Source organism: Opisthocomus hoazin, chromosome 14 (genome assembly GCF_030867145.1).
Source record: "Opisthocomus hoazin isolate bOpiHoa1 chromosome 14, bOpiHoa1.hap1, whole genome shotgun sequence".
Taxonomy (NCBI): Eukaryota; Metazoa; Chordata; class Aves; order Opisthocomiformes; family Opisthocomidae; genus Opisthocomus; species Opisthocomus hoazin.
In genome coordinates, this window is record NC_134427.1 from 9,648,973 (window position 1) to 9,669,132 (window position 20,160).

Genomic DNA, 20,160 nt, shown 5'->3' on the forward strand with positions numbered 1-20,160 from the left:
GTTGGGGCGTGCAGGAGGAGCGGGTGCTGGCTCGGCAGCTCCCCTGCTCCCAACATCCCCTGGGCTTTGGGAGCTGGGTTTGACCAGTCCCGCTCCGCTGCTCCGAGCATCCCCTGGGCTTTGGGAGCTGGGTTTGACCAGTCCCGCTCCCCTGCTCTGAGCCATCCCCTGGGCTTTGGGAGCTGGGTATGACCGGTCCCACTCCCCTGGCTCCGCCGTTTCTCACACCAGGGGCTCGGGGTGGGCAGGGGCAGGGGCAGGCAGGGCCCCAGCAGTGGGAGGATGGGGGTGACGTGGGGAGGCAGGAATTCACATGTGGCGATGCTACTTGTGCTATTGCATAAATCAAGGGGATTTTGGAGAGGGTAACGAGGGCAACTTGGGGCTCTGGGCTGGGCGGGATGAGGCCTTGAAAGACTTTTTAATTTCCTACGTCCTGCAGTCGCAGGGTGGGGCTGCGGCCGGATTTGGACCAGCAGCGCTGGGCAGAGGGTGGCCCAGGCCAGGGAGGGAGGTGGGCTGTGGTTCCCCCGCCAGGCTCTCGCCCCTCTGCCAGCTTTGCTCAATTATGGGAAATCCTTTAAGCTTCCGCATTAGTGCTGTATTTAGGTCTGCACTGTATTAGGGCTTGGCATGGGGAGCGGAGTCAGATTTCTCACTTAATAAAAAGTGTTTTAAAGGCATTTGTCGTTGCGGGCCCGGCGCCATGAGCCAGGAGGCTGGGGCGAGTGGGGTGGGTGCTGCGGGAGGCGAGGGTGCTGAGCTGGCTCCCCGAGGCTGGGCTGCCGGCACCCTGCCGAGCACTGCCCATGCAGCTCCCGCGCCCGCAGCCAGCCCTGCGCTCCCACCCTGGGTGTCGGGGCACTTGCTGCCGGGACTGAGGGACCGGCTCTGCCCCGATTGCCCGCCCAGCCAGGGGTACACATGGGGCTGGGGTTCCCAGGGGTGAAGCCAGTGGCCTCCCAGCCCGTCGGCATCAGCACCGCCGCCCTCCCACGAGGCTCCGGGGCTGCCGTGCTGGCGGGAGGCCCGTCCTGCTGGCAGTAAATGTGTCATCGGATGGTGATCAGGGAAAATGAGTCACGAACGCCCACTGCCAGCCAGCCCGGCTGGTCCTGGCGCAGGGCTGCGGCGGCGATGGAAGAGCTGCTCCAGCCCGAGCTGCCTCGCTCCTCGTCTGCCTCCCCCCACCTCCAGGATCATCAACCTGCATCTTCCACCAGACGCCAAACAACGCAGCGTGCCTCCAGCAGCGGTTGCCTGGGGCTGGGGCGACAGCTCCACTCCCCGCGTCCAGCGTGGGACGCAGCGGTGCCCTGAACCCCTGCTCGCAGGCGCCCGGCACTGCCACAGCTCTGCCCACCGCTGTCGGACAGCTCGGCGAGGGTGGGGCTGGGGGCTGCCTGCCGAAACGTGTCGGAGTTGAAGCTGGGGCTGGCCAGCTTGGGGTGTGCTGCCGGGAGCAGGCTCCCCGTTTTGATGTGCATTGTTCCTTTAATCTGGTAACCGTTGAGGCAATGGAGTGTTAGATCCAGATTTGGAGCTGCTGGTGGTGGTGTCTGCCACAAACGTCCCATGCTCTTGCGGAGGGCAAAGCTCAGCCCTTGGCTTGCGTTGGTGGGCGAGGAGCGCTCGAGCGCGTTTGTTCCCCGCTCTGCCCGCCGAGCGGCACTTTGGCACTTTGCTCCTCGTCTCTGAACTCCAACCCGTGCAGCCGTGCGAGGGCCTCGGCCTGGGGGAAGCCAGGCTTTTGCACCAGAGGTGGTTTGTGCAAGAGGGACAGGAGACAAGTTGTGATTGTGGCTCAGGCAGCGTCCCCTGGGCAAGCCCTGTGTGAGTGCACGTGGCAGCCCTGCGGCCGGGGGCTCGGCTGGGAGCCCCGCCAGCCGCCCTCCCCCTTCCCCTTCTCTCCATCCCTGCAGGAATGAGCCGGAAAACCTAAATTTTGCAGGATCCTCACAGATCCAGCGCTGAACCAGCCCCAGGAGCAAGGTCCCCCGGGAGTGCCCCAACCCTAGGCAGAAATCAGCCTGATGGGGAAAGCGTTTATTTTCTTTCCACCTTTGTCTTCTCCAGGGCTGGGCTTGATTATTCCTTTCAGCAACGCAAAGTCCTAGAGAGGCTCAGCAGCCAGAGATCAATTTTCTCTGCTCTCGGCGCAGCGTCTCTGTGCACGAGGAAGCGGCTTTTTTCTCCCCCTTCCCCCGGGGCCGAGACTCAGCGGGTGACGCCAGGGACGGTGGCGGCCGTCTCGCCAGCGGGAGGGCGAGGGGGGACCCTGCAGAGCCACGCAGCCCGCCCGCACCAGCCCTCGCCCGCTGCAGTGCTGATGGAGGGCGTCGAAGCCTTTCGCTTGCGGCCATCGAAGAGGAACTGGATACTGCCGGGAAAGCAAGCCCAGCTCAGCTCAGCCGCCAGCATCACTTCACGGCACAGCACAGCGTGGGGACCCTCAGCTGCTGCCTCTCGTCCTGCTGTGCTGCCCCTTCTCTTTCACCACAAAGCACTGGCGGATGGAGGATGGTTTTCTTTCTAGGGAACACACGAAAATTCACGTCAAGCTGGCGTAGTATGCAAAGACCTCACGTTTAAGTGATGGGAACATAGCAGTGGCACAAGGTATGCAGACTAAAGACAGAGGGCTTCAGAATGCTTCCCAGTTCTGCAGCCAAGCTAAAAAAAAAAGACTTGCAGAATTCTAAGAGGATGGGGACGAATTTGGCATGGGATTAAATATTGGGGAAAAGATGAGAAAAGCGAGAAGTAGGAGATGAGAGAAGCCTGCGGGATGAGGCAGATGGACCAGCTCAAGGAGAGCTGCCAGCCCGCGGATGAGGACTAGCCCAGGGACGAGCCTCAGCTCTCTCCCCCCAGCATGCCCACTCCACACCCCCACACCGGACCTGCCTCCGGGTCGGCTGCGGCACAGGCAGAGGCGAGAGCATCCGCTCCCCAGCATGGCACAGCTGGGCTCCCCGGGGCTGCTGGGGCCGAGGTGCCCGTGGCTGTGGGTGAGCGAGGCAGCAGACCCGTGCTGGGCTCTGTCTGTTTGTCCCTCTGTGCAGGGACGGCGAGGCGGCTGGCAAGCCACGCTGGCTTTCACCAGCCACGGGATTGATCCTCTCCAGACTGCACAAGTGAGGAAATTCTTTGAAACACCGAAGCGCCGCTCTGCAAAAACCAGCCAGCCAGCAGCCCCTTGCTGCTGAAGGCAGAGATACAGCGGGGGTTTGCATCACCGGCTTTTATCCACAAAACGAACTTGAGCAAGTTCTTAAACTGCAGAACAAAGTGCTAAAAGCCCCAGGCAATGACAGCGGAGACCTCTGGAGTCCCCCCCAGCACGGGGAGCCCCAGCAAGGCTGTTGATGGCCCCCGCTGCTTCTCATCCTGCCTGGCAAATATTAATTCTGTGTTTTCCAAGTTGAGAAATTAACTGCTTTGCAACCCCATCCGATTTAAATGCTCTAATTAAGCATTTTTGGGGCTTTTCAAGGACCTTCCCCAGCTGAGCACTTTAACCCCTCGGCTCCGGTGCTGGGCCCCTGGAGCAGCCAGCCTCTGAGCTCTGCTGGTTCGGCTCCCTCGGGTGCTGATGATGGATGTCGCACGTTACCCAGGCTGCAGCTTTGCGGGGTGTTGTGAAGACCCTCGCTGGTGCCTGGATTGCCTCCAAGCAGCCAGGTGTCGTTTCCAGGGGAGGTGACAGGCTCTGGCATGGAGGACATGCAGCTTTGCACCGTCGGCCTCCCTTGCCAGGAAGGCTGATAAAGTGTCTCATAATGAGCTCGCCCATGTTCTCGCTTCGCAGACAGTTTTGTTAGCTTTTTGCACATGCAGTCTGGGGAGAAGCTCTGCCTGGCTGGCTGTTGCTTGCAGCTCTGCAGATGCGCTTGTCTGGAAATCCTTTTCCTCCGGCCTTGGGTTGATCTGCTCCAGAAGCATCTCAGCCCAGGACCTGCCTCCACCCTCGCGAGAGCCACGGGCAGCGTGGCCGTCTGGGGACAGTGCCTGGCACATGGGCTCTGGGGACTTTGCTGTGTCTGTGCGTCCTCAGCAGCGGCTGGGGAAAGCAATGGGTGGGAAGGCGAGTGCCGTCAGCGGGCGAGCGAGGCCGTGCCACGCAGAAGTGCCACCCTGCAGCAGCTGGTGACGGCGGCATCGCCCACCTGGGACACGTCGCTCCTACGTGCCATGAGCGCTGCCAGGACGCGGTTTTCGTGTGCATGTGCATCCCATCCCAGCCAGGAGGGATGTTCTGGGTTGCCCTGGGGAACAGGCACTGCTATTTCGGCAGAAATGTCCCCACGTCACCAGACCAAGGTACCCAGGTCCTGCAAGGCGAGGCGCTGGGCCATCCCGGTGACGCTGCCTGTCCCAGGGCCGGTGACGAGGCCGCACAGGGGCTGTAATGGTCTCAGCTCACCGCAGTGGATGGGAGCACAGCCTGGCAGCTCCTGCCCGGGGATTCACTGTGCTTTAATGAGCTCAGCGCTGCAGCCTGCACAGGGGAATTAACGATTCGGGATAATACTTGTCACTTTGTTATGAGGAAATTGTCAAGTGAAAAGTAATTTATTAAAAAGAAGAAAGCAAATTTTTTGCTTATTAAGATCAACATCATATTAAAGTATTTTCTCAGTACTCCATTTGGGTTGAATTTTACGTGTTCTCTCTCTCTTTCTCTCTAATGGGAGTAAAGCAGAGGGTTTTACTCTAATTAATTGTTGGCTGCTTCATTTTGCTAACGCATTTCATGCACAAGTTTGCACATTTCTGTAGCATTTGAACTGCAAATGCTGCAAGAATCTGATAAAAAAAGGAAAACCCATGGAATTCTAAAAGCGAATGGAAACTCTTCTCTTAGATGTCAGTTTAAAATTGCTTTATTTTCACAAATCTCAAAAATATATCTTGACAGTGTATTTACCTTCCCCCCTCCTTTATTTTTATTTGAGGTTTAAAGCAACAGGTTTTGTTTCTGTGTTTACTGTTGCCTTCTGGCTTTTGAGCCTTAAGGAGCTGTATTTTCAGTTCTACTCTACTACAATGTTGGCTAGAAACTTTAAAATATGTATGTATATATATATTTCTAGGGAGAGGCTGTCACAGTGTTGGGGATTTGACAAGGCAGAATCACCCACCCCCTCAACTCTGCAGAAATTCGAGGAAGCTGGTACCCACGGAGACCGTGCCGTGCTGGCATCATGTCATGCGCGTGGAGGACAGGCCAGTTTCTGGGAGCCATGAAGCTGCGGCTCGGCGTGAGCCTGACGTGGATACGGTGAGACATAGCTGGAGGCACTTCCCAGGCACTGCGGTACAGATTTCATATCTCGGACCGTGAAGGGCAATGAGGAGAGAGCTCTGCATCTGGAGAAAATAGGAAGAGGAGCGACCCGTGAAACCAGCTTTCTGGCTGCAGCACCACGTCCTCGCACGGAGCGGTGATGTGTCGCTGCCCGGAGACTCGCTTTCCGGCGCTGGCGCGGGATGCTGATCCTGCAGGCAGGAGACGCAGCATCGGACGGGATACCCAGGAGAGAGGGCTGGGGCGGAGGTGGGGGCTGCAGGCTGTGAGCGTGGCAGGGTGTAGCAACAGCCTCTTCCCCTGCAGTGCTGCTCGCCACCAACCACCAGCTCCTGGGCCAAGCTTTTCTAAATGCCTGGTGATCTGGTACCGTGCCCGGGGACCACAGAGATGCTTCTCCTCCCAGAAATCCCAATGACCTCCTTGTTGTATCAATTGTAATTCAGTGCAGCCCCAGAATCTGTGTGTTCCAGAATCAGTAATTGCTTTGGAAAATGTCCTTTACCTTTTTTTAAGTGCCAGCATCCCTTTTGTTGCTACTGAAGTAATGGCGAAAAGCTGACGGATGGCAGAAAATAAGAAATTTCTGAGAAAGGTCCTCAGAATTTGCCTCTGAATCATCTCTGTGTTGGCAAGAAAAGCTGGCGAAGAAGAGCAGTATCTCTGCAGGTCGTACTGCCTGGAGCAGCCTCAGAATTAGGAGTCTGGGCCAGGTGAACACATCCAACCCCTAAGACACATTTCACTGTAATCTGACAGAGCTGACATCGAAAGCTGTCGTTACGGTTATGACCCTGCTACCACAGGACCTCCTTGAAAGAGCCGCATGTGAGAGCAACCCCCAGTGCTCCGGCAGCCGCACAAGCCCCGAGGAGCCGGTCCTTACCCCACAGCTTACATGCTGAACACCATAAGGCACAATAAGTGGATTAGCAAAACCGCTGGAAGAGGCGGAGAAGAAATGACACTGGGTCTTAAGCTGGTTTTGCATGTGTTTACGCAAATGATGTGCCCAGCTAGACGGTAACTTCGGTGAAATCCAGGCTATCCCCGCTGCGTATCTACTCAGCAGCCGCTTTCTCAGGCTTCGTGGTGGAGCAGGGCCTCCTGTATAGCTCGGGCAGGCACCGTGAGTCACAGCAGCGAGCCGGTCGATCATGGCAGCGCGGACAGCCTGCCAGAGGCAGCGAGCGGCAGCAGCCGGGCAGCATCCACGCCGTGGCGGGGGTGGGGAGGTGGTGCAGGCCCACACTGGCATCCGTAGGAGATGCTCCAGACGCCTCGCTCCCTCCAGAGCTTGGGGACGCTCCTCCGCCACCTCTCGGGGCTGCCTCCTCCCTCCCTGTCGGACACAGCATCGGGCAGGATCCGTCTCTCACGTTGGTGGATGGGGATTGCAATTATTCCTGGCCTCTGCTTGTGCCATCTGTCCCTTCCCCGAACATCCCTGCAGGATCTGTGTCTTAGCAGGTTGATTTAATAAGAGCCTGCTTTATTGTTGCTGGCTGCGGGCATGGCATAGAGCAGCTGAGTCCATCAACAGCGCAGAGCCACTCTGGCAGCAATCAAACCCTGCCCAGATGCTCCTTTGGGAGGTTTGTTTTGCCGAGAGAGGGCAAACCCTGCTAGGGCAGCGCCGAGGGCCGAGCCCTGCGCCGTTCTCCTTGGCAGGAGCCGGGGAGAAAGTGGCAGCAGAGATTAAACCAGGCCTTTGACCTGGGACGTGCCGCACCTCGCCGGGATGGAGGCGGTGGGAGCCAGGGAGCGGCCAAGGAGCCCTGTCGGCGGGAGGTGCCCTGCGTGGCTGGCTCGGGCTCGGCCGTTCATGGCCAAAGCAGCTCTTTGCAGAGAAAAAAGAGTTTCGAAACCTTTGATACTACCAGCTATTTTTGTGGCTCCAAATACATGGTAGCTTACAAGGTGGTGAAAGAGCTGTGCAAACTGTTTAACAAAGGCAACGACTTGTCTGAAGGATAGCGAACATGGAGCGCAATTTGAGATCGGCCTTTTTTTTTTCAGCTGTAGATGTGTATGGCCAGATATAAAGTGCTGTGATTTGGGAAATAAATCTCCAGGAATTCAAACCAATACTGAGCATACACCAAGGACCCAGTGGAAGAAAACCCCCCAGGTTCCCAGTCCCGCGCCCGCTGGCTCGGGCTGCCCACTCAGCCGGAGCGTGAGGCGCTGCTGGTGAAGTCAAATTGCACAAAAACGTATTTGTTTGTTCTTCTGCTTGCCCCGTCGCTGCGCTCTTTGCCCCGATTCCTCTCCCTTAGTCATTCCTCCACCCATTGCAAACGTAATGGACCAGCAGCGCCACAAAGACATGCGCATAATGAACCTAAGTGACCGTGTAATCTTATTATTGTCACCCTCATTCTCCCTTGCCCCTTGTCTCCCTCCCCCCCATTTGTCACTGTCACCGATTGTGTCATGGCTAAAATTAGATGGGAAGCTCCTGGCGAGCGACTGCAGCTTTCCTCATCCCGAGCGCCTGGAGTGCACTAGGTACTCTGCAACCCCTCGTGGTTTGTAACAGGGTTGAAGTAGAGGGTGGCCTGTTTTAGTGCTCACCTTTTTTACACTTTGGAGCTGATTTGCCAGCCACATGAGCATCTCCCATCCAGGGAGGTCTGCCTCCTGCCAGCAATTCACAAAACAACTGTGGGGGCAACGGCGAAGGAAGGAGAGGGGTTATTACTGACATGTAGTAAAGAAGAGCGACTCGAATTTGGTGTAACCTATGTAAGACTTGTTCTGGTGGCCGGAAGTCCTCACTGAGCTTTCCCCATCATGGACATACTCTCTTGATGGAAATAAGGTGAATAAAGTAATGCTGTTTGCGAGCACAGCCACAAGCAGAGCCACCTCTGCAGTGCCTCATCTGTGGCCTGGGACTATGCTCGGCCTCAAGCAGGCAGCTCTCCAGGGCCCGCCGGAAGCGCGGGATGGACACAGCACAGACAGACGGCGGTGCCAGCCTCGGCCTTGCAATCAAACAAGCAGCGCAGAGAGGAAAGGGACAACTCCGGCGTCTCACACGTGTCTGCTGCAGTTCTGCAGGCCGTGAGGAGCAGCAGCCTGGTGCCCAGAGACCAACTGGGCTGTATTAAAGGGCAGCTTCTCCTCCGGGTGGGAATGCTTTGTGCAAACGACTGAGTCAGGTCCAAAGTGATGGAGGGATTTTATTTTAGAAGGAAAACAGCTGTTTATTTCTTTGAGTTACTTTGTCTTAACAACGGGGGAAATTCACTGATGGGAGAAACGCCAGGGTCGGTTCCCCATCAGAATGGGCTGCCCAGGGAGGTGGTTCAGTCCCTATCCCTGGAGGCATTCAAAAAACGTGTAGATGTGGCACTTCGGGACACGGTTTAGCAGGCATGGTGGTGTTGGGCGGATGGTTGGACTTGATGATTTTAGAGGTCTTTTCCAACCTGTGATTCTATGACTCGAAAGCGCCCGGGGACGCAGCGGGAGGCCGAGCACGGCGGGAGCGGCCACCCCGGCAGCTCCGCTCGGGCGTGCGGCCCCTTGCTGACCCCTGCCGTCGGCCGGCAGAGCGGCGGGGAGCCCGGCGGGGTCAAGAGCCGGCTGCGGGAGGCTCTTCAGGCAACGGGCTCCGAGGGAGCGCGAACGGGGGGAGCAGCCAGGCCCCCGCCAACGGCCGTGAGGGTCCAGCTGCGCGCTCCGGCGCCTTCCGCTGCGCAAGGACACCGGACAACGCCTGTCAGTCGAGAGAACATCCGTTACAGCTCGGCTGTGTCCACAGCTCCATCTCCAGCACGCCGGCGGGCAGGTAACGCCACGACCCCGCCGCAGCTCCTCCCTGCCTGGGCCGCAGGCCGCCTCCCGGGCCCCCGCGGGTCCAGCCCAGGGCCGGCTTTTCCCCAGGTCAGCGAGCGCCCGGCGGGAGCTGGCCACCGCGGCCCTCAGGAAACGGCCTCTCCGTGGAGCCCCTGCCGTGCCGGGGACGGCTCGTCTGCAGGGAGGCTCCAGCGAGGCCCCGGCGCGGCTCGGCCTCACCGCAGCCCGCCGCGATCGCCCGCGTGGACGCCCGGGCCTGGCGTGAGGGTACACCGGGGCGGCGTGCGGGACCCGCCCGGGCAGGGCTCCGCGCCCGGGGCTGCCGGCGGCCGCCATGGAGGGGCGGGCCCCGCGTCAGGCCGCGCGGGGGGCGGCGCCTCGGTGCCACACGCAAACCCGTCCCCCGCCACAGGAGAGGGCGCGGCCACGCCTCGGTGCCACACGCAAACCCATCCCCCCGCGGCGCGTGTCGCCGCATAAAGCGTCCGGGCGCCGTTGGCGCGGGCGGTGACGCAGCACGGCGCGGGGCGGTGACGCAGCACGGCGCGGGGCGGTGCCCAGCCCGCGCTGCCGGGGAGCGGCGCCGGAAGTGCCCGGCGGAGGCGGCGGGGAGGGGCGGGGCGCGCGGCCGGGTGCCGCAGCATAACCCTTCCGGGCGGGGGCGGCCGCTGCCGGGCGGTTCCCGCGGCTGGGATGGAGTGAGGTGAGGCGGTAAGGAGCGGGGCGGCGGCGGGGTCGGGCCCGGGCCGGGCCCTAACGGCTGTCTCTTCCCCCTCAGGACGACGCGGGAGCAGCGGGGCCTCGCCCTTCTCCTCAGGCGGGCCGGGGCTATGCGAGGGCCGCGCTACCGCCTGCCCTAGGCCCGGGCCGCGGCGGCGGGCCCGGCGGGGGAGCGGCGAGCGGCTGCGGGGCCCGATGCGGGAGTACAAGGTGGTGGTGCTGGGCAGCGGGGGGGTGGGGAAGTCCGCCCTGACGGTGCAGTTCGTCACCGGGACCTTCATCGAGAAGTACGACCCCACCATCGAGGACTTCTACCGCAAGGAGATCGAGGTGGACTCGTCCCCCTCGGTGCTAGAGATCCTCGACACGGCGGGCACCGAGCAGTTCGCCTCCATGCGCGACCTCTACATCAAAAACGGGCAGGGCTTCATCCTCGTCTACAGCCTGGTCAACCAGCAGTCCTTCCAGGTGAGCGGGCCCGGGGCGGGGGGAGGTGGCCGGCCCGGCCCCGGGGAAGGCGCTGGGCCCGGGAGGAGGTTTTAGGGTAGCCACGTGTGCCCGCAAGCCCTGTACCTCCCAAGGGGCCAGAAGTGAGAATGCCCCTCTCGGCAGTGCCTTTAGCAGCCGCTGCTTCCTGATGGAAAACTGCTTGCTTTGCAGGTACTTATCAGGGTGCCACCATTGTTAAATCCCACGCAGTGTTGGAGAACAATGACCCGCTCCCACTTCCCCAGCAGAAATCTTTCGGCAATCCCCTTTTATGAAGCAATCACTCGATATTAAAATCGAGACTTCCTCTTAAAAGGCATGTTTGTCAGCTGGTCTTGCAGAGAGTCTTACTTGTTCTGCAGTTGTGACTTCTGAAGTAGACACCCCCCCACCCCCCCCCCCCCCCCCCCAAAATGTATTCCTGTCCGGCACAGGCTCAGTGCTTTCACAGCGTAGGTGGTGTGCTGGAGAGGAGAAGCGAGCCGTATGCGATAATTTGTGGGTCTGGATTTCGTTTCTATTTATAAAACTCTCCAAAAAATGGAAATATCTCAGCCAGTAACTGGTCTAAGCTGCCTCTAGAAATGAAGCTTTATTTGTGGGGAAGAAGTGGATTTAGTGGCGCTGCATGCAGTGCAGGGGTTTGCAGCTTCTGCGTTGGCTTCATTTGCCAAGTTGGGCGTATTCCAGCTGCTTGGCAAAAGTCCGCCCACCCCCACTGAAGCAGTATGTTTGCTTCTGCTGAAGGCTAAACTTTATCTTAGCAGAGGCCTCGAAATAGCCTGGGTACAAGCTGAAGACATACTTTCTTTAGAAAACAACAGCAATGACATTGGGATGCTTCTCCTTTCATTTTTGCTGATTTTGGGGACCAGTGAGTCCCCATTATTCGAGGAAAGGGCATGCTGTTAATAATCCATCCAGTTAATAGTTAATTATTCTTGTCTGTCTGTAGCGTATTTACTCCGAAGCCTGTAGGTCTATACCACTCTCTACAGTTTTTACACAGTGGTAACTTCAAACACTTAATTGCTTTGTTTCAGAACTATGCAAGAGTTTGTAGAACTTAGTAGGACTGACAGTAACTTAGAACACTCAGGGGGCAGAGGAGGCCGACTCAGGCTTTCAAGTATAAGCTCCCAATCTTAGCTCAGAGTTGAATAAATACATTTCTAGGTAATAAAATCTCTTTACAGCATCGAATTTGGTTATTTACATGTGATTAAATGTGTTCACAATAATTTATTCTAAACATTCCAGAAGTGAGAAGACTTCATTTAAATTACTAGCTTTCTCAAGCTGTAAACTAAACACAGGCTTCCTAAATGATTGTGTAATGGCATGCTACTGCTGATGTTACAGGTCATTAGACTTGAGACAATTTTTTCAGAAAACTGAAATCAACTTTCAAAACAGCTATAGTGTATCTTCCTCTGGCTGAACCAAAAGTCGCTCTTAGAGCAGTCACTTTCTGTTTGTATATATGCATACATTTTATGAAATCTGTATGCATTTATATAAAAGAAAAAATAACTTTTATTAAAGATGGGTAGCAAACTTCCTTCGAGTTCTAGATCCACATGAGTTTAAGAAGGCTCCTGATGTATTTTGAATGTTCGGTTGCCTGTGAGCGTTATTAAAGTGTGCTTCTGTAGTGGTTATATAGCAGTTTCGCATGACTACTCGCACGTACTAACCAGCTGGATTGTTTGATCAGGACATCAAGCCGATGAGGGACCAGATTGTCCGGGTGAAGAGATACGAGAAAGTTCCTCTGATCCTAGTGGGGAATAAAGTGGATCTGGAGTCGGAGAGGGAGGTGTTATCTGCAGAAGGCAGAGCCCTGGCTCAGGAGTGGGGCTGTCCCTTCATGGAGACGTCGGCCAAGAGCAAAACGATGGTGGATGAACTGTTTGCTGAGATCGTCAGGCAAATGAACTATGCCTCCCTGCCTGAAAAACAAGATCAGTGTTGTACAACTTGCATCGTCCAGTGAGAGAAATTAAGAAAAACCTCAATCATGGCCATACAGAGCAGGTTGGTGGAACAGTCATAACTAATTGAGGTGCATAAGGATGCTGTTTAAGTAAGGAGATAAAGTGTGACGGGCAGTCTGAAACTAAGTAGTCTAGCCTGGAGGTAGCCTTCCTCCGAAGGAGATGGAAGCTTGGGGGGCCTTTGGTTGCACATGATTACTTGAGTCAAATGGACTTCTTGTGTTACTTCAGTAGGGTTAGTCAGGGAACACTGTGTTTACTTGCAGTAATTTTACAATGAGACAAATTACATGATCTCATCTGCACCTATTTTGACTGTCAGTGCTATACTTTCATTATCCTTAGTAATGTTTTGTGAACTTGCTGTGGGTTTCGTTATTGGTTATAGTTGGTATATGAATTATTTTCAAGTAATGGGAATTACCTTGGAGTTCAGTGGGATTATTGTGACTAAGTTTCTAAGTTTCCCAATAGTTTTGCTGAGACGTTGAGCTTGTTTTCAAAAAAAAAAAAAAAAGTGTGATACAGAAACTGAATGTACTTAGAACATACATTCTGCCTTATCAGTGGAATAAGCGTAAGAGAACCACCCTGAGTTGTGAGGAGCGGCTTGAAGCCCACATGTACTAGACAAGGACATGTGCAAAGTGCTCTTCATCTGAAATCTCCAGAGCAGAGAACATGCTATAAAATGGCTTCCCAATGCATGACACTTTCCTTTCCCGGTGACTCATAAGAGGAGTGGCAAGAGTGCAGTGTTCAGAGGGGCCTCTAGAAAGCTTCCCACGTCTTGGGTATTGCTTGGTTTTTTGTTTTTTTTTCCTGCAAGGATAGCTGCTCTTGGCCCTTCAGACACTTGGTGGTCTTTTTCAGTACCTTTTTCACCTGATTGTGTAGGTGGATCGGCTTCTCCCCTGCACGCAGCAGCGCTGTCATTCCTGTGCAAGGTGGTTTTGTGCTCTCCCTGCTCTCATTTTTTTCTTGTAGCCCTTGCAGGTCTAGTTTCACCATCAGCTTGAATCCATGTTGCCAAATGCCCTTCTACATCATTGGTATGCTCTGCGTGCATCTAGCTGGTCCATCAGACCTGCAGTTGTCTGTTGGGCCTGTCTTGGCGAACAGCTCGATGTAGTCTCTGAGGGCAAGCGCAGGCCTGAGGGAGGACAGGAAAATTCAGGGGAGAGAACTGCCCCTCTTGGCAGCCGTGCTGATTGAGGCTTGGGCTCTCACTGCCCTGTTAGTAACTCTTGCTTGAGTCAAGGGAGCTTATTGTGTCTGAGTGGCAAGAAGAAAAATGGGTTATTACTGGAAGCTTTGGACTATGTATCCTCTTTAATCTTGAGTGCAAGGTCAGAGAGTGAAGTCTCGAAGCTTGTCTTTGAGATTGTAAAATTTCAGATACTCATGACCCTAGCACTGTCATACTACAGATAATACTCTATGTTTTTATCTCCAGTTCTGTGAAATAAGCAAAGGCTGCTGTCACCATGTAAGAGGTGTGTTTAAGTTCAAGTTTTGATTGCTGAAAGGCAAGCAAACTGCTTGTATTGAAGCAGAGAGAAATACAAACGAAGTCTTTCCTTGTATGCTAATTCCTAACAAATGCAGAGCCTTATTAGGGTTATAGGAAGGAGCAAATCAAAGGAATTACCGCTTTTTTTAACAGTGTGCTGCAAGGTTAATATTTTGAATCGCATATAGTAATGCAGTGTTTCAGCCATTTCTAAGGCAGCTTCACAAACAAGAGTACGTGGACTTGAAGTATCATGCCAAAGGTTATGGCAGTGTCCTCGGTTACTAGTGGTTCATCTTGTGCAGGTTTCTGTATTCAACTCTGACAAAATCAGGCCCTTTGTCCATGAAATTTATACTTCCACAATTGGTTACTTTTAAGGGAGGCTTCCTTGTAACTTGGATTTAGCATTAAACATCAAGTTTAATCTTAAAGGTGAAATTGAGGTGGGGGGCAGGGCCGTATCTTATTCTTTGAATCAGAACATATGCCTGGATTTGATGAGTTTCCTCAGCATGCTCTTGTTTCAGAAGAAATATCTGCATTCTTATGTCTTTGTGATCTCACGAGTTAGAGGCTCCTAAGCTTTTGTAATACAGATTTCCTCTCCTTTGTTCTGCACGGCTCTTAGTGTCACATCAAGCCTCTAGCAGCAAAATACTTCCTTGCTTCTAGGAGATGCGCAGTGTAGTCTCCTGTGCCAAACAAGTAAGTCTTTCCTTCCTGAGCAGCTTCCTGTTCAGTCCAGAGCTCACCAAGTCTGGAACCTCTTTGCTTGTCACTTGTCTTGGCTCCCACTCTGTCCTTGTTCTTTGGGTAGGTGTGGGATTTCATTAACTTTATGATAAGCCTTTGCTGCCTGATAATTTCTGTCTGATGTGCTCTGGTGTCTTGTGAGAGCTGTAATCAGCTTTCTATTTCTTCTGCTTATCTGTGATCCAGGAAACAATTGCTGCTTCTCAAGCATCTGCTTTAGCAGTGACCCCTCCTAGGTAAAGTGAAACTGAGGAAGTGGAACCGGCCGTGTGAAAACCTGTGTGTAGGAAGTGGGCTTGAGCTGTAGCTCTGTCCTGGCGTAATCTTCATCATCTCTGAGTTGTGTGACCTGTCCATGTCCAGGAGGAGTCTTAGGTCTGGATCAGTTAGCGCAGACTGAAGTACGTGGAAACGCTTTGTGTCTCTACAGTTCTGATGGAGACAGGAATGGGAGGGGCGGGGGGTGGAGTATGTGCTGGACCTGGTTTTATCTAAGACTGTTTCAGTGTCGGTTTTAAGTAGCAGGTACCACTTGCCTCTCTTTGGTACTGATACCTCAACCTATCTGTCAAGTATGATGGGGAGGGGGTTTTTTTCACAAAGTTTTTGAGTGGCGCGTGTTTAAAGTACAATTCCAGTCAGCTACCTTGGGTGAGATGGAGGATGGAACAGAGCTATGTAATCGGGATAACCCATAGTTCCTTTTAAAATATGCCTTGTGCTTGTATCCTGTTTTCCCCCTCCTCCCCTTTCCTGCTTCTGCAGCAGTCTTCTGTCATTTCATTAGTGCATTCAGAGATGTGAGATTTCCAGTAGCGCTCTCTGTTCCTTGCTTTAGTATTTCTCTTGAATTTTCAGTATGACAGTGTTTTGTATTTTAAATCTTCTTTAAAATATGGCACCTGTTACAGTGCTGGTGCGTTAAAGGTTTTTGGTAGAGGTACTAATCGGATTGGAAACACCTTAATATGACATAATATAATCACACCAGTGAAAGACTGGTGCTGCTTGGTGATTTCTCTCCCCTCCATTCATGAGTAACTGATACTAGCAAGCACTGAAGGAGGAGTACTCTGCTCTAGGGGTAAAAACTGAAAGCATACTGTTTTCTGGTCTGTGTGGCTACGCAGCACAGACAAATTTATCCTACTAGATTGTCTAACACCCTCTTCTCTCCTGCATGCTCGCAGAAGAAAATAAGAGTGCTATAGAAATTTTATGTGCAAGTGAAGCCAGACAGGGTACTATTTGGTGCTAATTGTAGTAACTAAGTGCAAGTTAAATGGAAAGATGAGAAATCTGAGTTGGGAGGTCCCTAACCTGCAAATGCTGAAAGAGCATGTGGAGGAAAATACCATTAGCTGTTTTCTCTCTTCTTGTTAACCCCAGCAATTCTTTGCTGGCCATAGCACTGGATGCTTGGATTAGGTGAAGTTTTGTGTCTTAACTCTTGTAGGATGAGGAGCTGCACTGCAAGTGTTTTGCCGCTGCCTTGCTCTGAGCAACAACACCTATTAAGTGGGTCTAATCCATCCCCATTAAAAGCTAAATATGTGTTTGCTGTTTGGACAGTACAGGGACTGTCCCCATCTAAAACCTGCGGACCAGCAGCAGTGTGTGGAGGGACACGCGCTCACCAGACCGGGTGAGAGATACTGTTAGCTGGAAAACAGGCAAGCAAGCAGAACCTGGCTGTTTGCTCCCGTTAGTTACAGGAGTACTGCTCCTGAATGCTGGGGGTGGCCAGCCGTTAGGCAAGAAGGGGAACCCTGACTTTGTCAGAGCACTCTGTAGTGACAAACTGTTAATTGAGAGCAAATCGACAGCTGAAAAGGAGTGATACAGTAGGAAACAAAGTCCTGACTCCTAGGACGAGATGACTTCAAGAATAGAGAAGACTCATCAGAAACGCCAAGCATCAAGCCACAGTGAAGAGTGTGCGTCTGCATGTGGAGGACAGGTTGCTACAGACTTTGAGCTTCCACTGAGGCTTTTAGGATGTCTCTGCAGATAAATCTGATGAAGTGCCAGCAAGTTATCAGAAATACAAAGATGTATGGGTCACATTGGTAACACTGCTTGGCTCTGCGTGTTTGATTGAGAGCAGTGCCACACAGTTCTGTCCCTGCTGAGGCTGTCTGATGATTGCTAAGGGTTTTTTTAAGTAGCATTTTAGAGGGTCTAAATGCTGAGAACTGTAATGTCAAAACTGAATTAGTTGGCTCATCTGCCAGTTCCCAGAACTTGTGCAGAATGCTGTTGCTTCATGTTACTGGGCAGTGTAGTGCCTCCTCACCACCAGTGCAAAGCCTGGTGCTTGTGTCTCTGTACAGGAGAACTTAAAATTCCTGCCTGTTTCAGATCTTTAGAAGCAGTTTAGTGTCCCACAGGTGCAGCTGTTACAAAGTTCATAGCAGTAAGTTGTTACCTGCTTGCCTCCTATATTACCAGAATTAGTGGAGAGCTTCAAGAATGCTGCCGTGTCAAGCAGTGGTTTGGAGCTCAGTATGGAAAACCAGCTGTTCCACACTGTGGGAGAGGCTGAGTTCACTTTGAATGTGTATTGAATATGGCTTTCATTAGTTATTTTGTTTAAATTGCAGATAAAACTCAGAGGAAACTTGCACAGATGCTGCTTTGGAGAACTTTCAGCCCAGGTTGCAGAGCTGAGCCTTGGTAAACCTGTCTCTATTACAGCACATTGCCATACATCTAAGTGCGTAAGGTTGGTGGCCTCCAGGATCCACACACCTTAATCAGAATGCTTAGCATGTTTACCATAAGTTTAAAAATCTGTTCTTTATCTGTCAGTCCTTTTATAGCTTTCTAAGTTCATATAATGGCTAATATGCAAGAGTTCATTTTTAATATTTTAATTGATTTCTTTAATCAATTTCTGAACTTGTATTTATTAAATACTTAAACTCAGTATTACCTACTCAATGCCTTTTAAAAGAAGAGAGTTTTAATGGAGAATAAATTGAGCCTTAAACAAATGGTTACTTCTGTATATTACCTCGCATCAGTGCTTATTTCTATTTGCAAAGTTTTCTCCTACAATGTAGTTGGTCATTCTTTGAGACTTTTTGTTTACGTGTGACAGTGTCATGAAAAGATACTGACGGCACCTCTGTTGTGTGGATGTAGTATCCCTTTTCTCGGCAAATGCAGCTGTGGTATTGTGTTTGTAACTGGTCTGATTTGACAACAGGGATTACTTGGAATGGGGTGTAAAGTCTCTTTTCTTGCAATCATGGGTTTCTTAAACTCCTTTAATCAAAAATGACAATTGTAGCATTGAAAAATGGCAGCACACTTTTCCTTCTACTGAGATTCTGAACTTGCTTGTTTACAAATAGCTTCTCTATGCCTTTGAAAAGGGATAATGTATCCTTCAGAATGGGCTGCAATGCTAGTCAGTCAGCTCAGCTTTGCCTGGCACATTGAGACATCTAGTAGACCTCTGCACATGTAAATCTAATGCAAATAAGATCACTTCACATTTTATAATTCCTAATATTTGTCTTTCTGAATAATGTTTTAAAGCAATATTTGTTAAAGTTTTTCTTGCACTGTCACAAATTGCTTTTTAGTTGTTGTTTTTTTCCCAATAAACAAGTTTAATGTTAGAGACAAGTTGGTGTAACAAGGGGAAAAGCATCAGGTTTCAGTGATACTAACTGCAAGTGTGCTTTAAACAGCCATTACCTTCCTTATTGTTTACCTGATCAACATTTTCTCTGAATACTTGAAAATTTTAACAATAACACAGGTATAAAGAGCAGAATGAAAATGTACAAAGAACAGATGAAATCTTTTTGTTCAGTTTTATTAACATGTTGCATACATGAGAGCTTTTTCTAGCAGTGGTTTAAAATGTGTAATTTTTTTTGCAGAAATTTAATAACTGCAGCTCACCTACTGCACCAAAGTTCTAGGTTTTTAGGAGCCCAGCTTTAGTCATTTGAACATGCTTCTAGAAATGTACATTTTTGCCCTGTAATAGCTAAGTAACTTTGAGAAAAGCTCCAGTAAAAGCAGTGATGGATATATGAGGTTAAGCAGTTTTAAACTCACGAATTGTATTGTGGATGATGGCATTTGAAACAATAAAAGATCACCGGTACAGTATCTCAACATTAATGTGTCTTATTGGTAATACTGCAGGCGGACTTTACAGTGTTAGCAGAAATAAAGATTCTGAGTCTACATCCAATGTTGAATTTGAATCCTGAAAAGAAGAGGACACCAGGTTTTCTGCTTGGGTATCAAAACACCTGATTTATCTTTTTTTTTTCTAGTGGGGTTACTTGAAATTCCCCCCCGCCGCCCCGTTTGTACAAACCTTAGGAACAGGCTGAGGCTAATACTTAGGTTTGCACTTTAATATCAGAATTAAGCCAAACCTTGTATTCAAAGTAGATTCTTTTCTTTCAAGTGGTGCTTGCTGATCTTTTTTGTAGGTTGTAAGGAAGTGATAGGAAATAAAAATAATTCATAAAGATCTTAGTTTTCCTTTGTCTAAGGGGGGAAAAAAGTTGGTTAATATTAATCAGTGGTTCATTCCTATGGGTAGTTACCAAACCAGTGTTCATTTTCATTGACCTCAGCGCAAAAAAAAAAGGGAAAAAAAAAAAAAAAAAAAACAGAAAAAAGAAACAAAAACAAAAACAAAAAACCCTTAAAAACTTGAACTAGCTTAGAGTGGCAGGACTGGGAAAATGAGAGATGGTTTCTTCAGCACACCTTGGGGGGGAAAAAGGGACCAAAAGTTAATTTAGGCTTCCTCAATAGATTGCATGTGAAGTTGCTTATTAGACTGAGGATAATAATAAATGCAATATGTATTGTCTTTACTATGGCATCTGTTTAGGAGTTGTTCAAATCACTGCAGTAGGGCTCTACAAATAAAAATGTAACCTAACATCATGTATCTAATGTACTGTATCTTTATCAGTGATAGGTGAAATCTGGAATAACAAGTGCAAAAATGGAACAATTACCTATAATGCTTTGTAAAAAGTTTTTTCCAGTAGAATTCATTCTTGTCATTTTGTAAGACAACCCTACAGTCCACCTGTTTGTAACTTTTTTAATAAAATAGATACCTGTATTACCAAACTGAGGTGACGTCTGTGTTCAATTTCTGCTTCTGAAGTGGGCTGAACTGACAAAACTGACAAGCAGCTTTTTTTTTTTTTTTTTTAAGGTCCTGGTTATTCTGAACTCAGTAACCACATCCGAGTTGTCCTGAATGCCTCCTTCCGGCTCGGGGAAGCAGGGTGTACAGCTGTGCCCAGACTGCCTGTAAAGCTCGCGCGCTCAGGTGCTCTGCGTAGAGAGGAGGGGGACCGAGGCCTGTGCGTCACCTTCCTGTGCGAGGCAGGACTGCCCTGTGAGCTGGGAAAGCCTGGCTGAAGCCGCGATGGTGCCTCTGCTCACAGGCCAGCGTGGTGAAGCTTCGTTCAGAAGAAGTGCCTGTGTTTTGTCTTGTCGAGACTTTCATGGTCTGATTTTTCGTGTAGGCTTTTGTGTGTGTGAAGATGGCTGAGTCCTGACATCTCACA

General features: G+C 51.3%; 1 protein-coding gene across 2 annotated transcripts; it reads left to right on the top strand.

Moving 5' to 3' along the window:
• Positions 1–8,929: 8,929 nt before the first annotated feature.
• Positions 8,930–19,714, top strand: RAP2C (RAP2C, member of RAS oncogene family). 2 transcript variants are annotated; one of them, XM_075435430.1, is made up of 4 exons: positions 8,930–9,110; positions 9,897–10,306; positions 12,045–12,364; positions 17,197–19,714. In XM_075435430.1, exons 2-3 carry the CDS (start codon positions 10,034–10,036, stop codon positions 12,321–12,323), a joined length of 552 nt encoding a protein of 183 aa, XP_075291545.1. In that variant the 5' UTR covers positions 8,930–9,110; positions 9,897–10,033; the 3' UTR covers positions 12,324–12,364; positions 17,197–19,714. The 2 variants fall into 2 exon arrangements, with proteins under 2 accessions (XP_075291545.1, XP_075291544.1); XM_075435429.1 differs by lacking the exon at positions 8,930–9,110 and adding an exon at positions 9,731–9,821.
• The last annotated feature ends 446 nt before the right edge of the window (positions 19,715–20,160 follow it).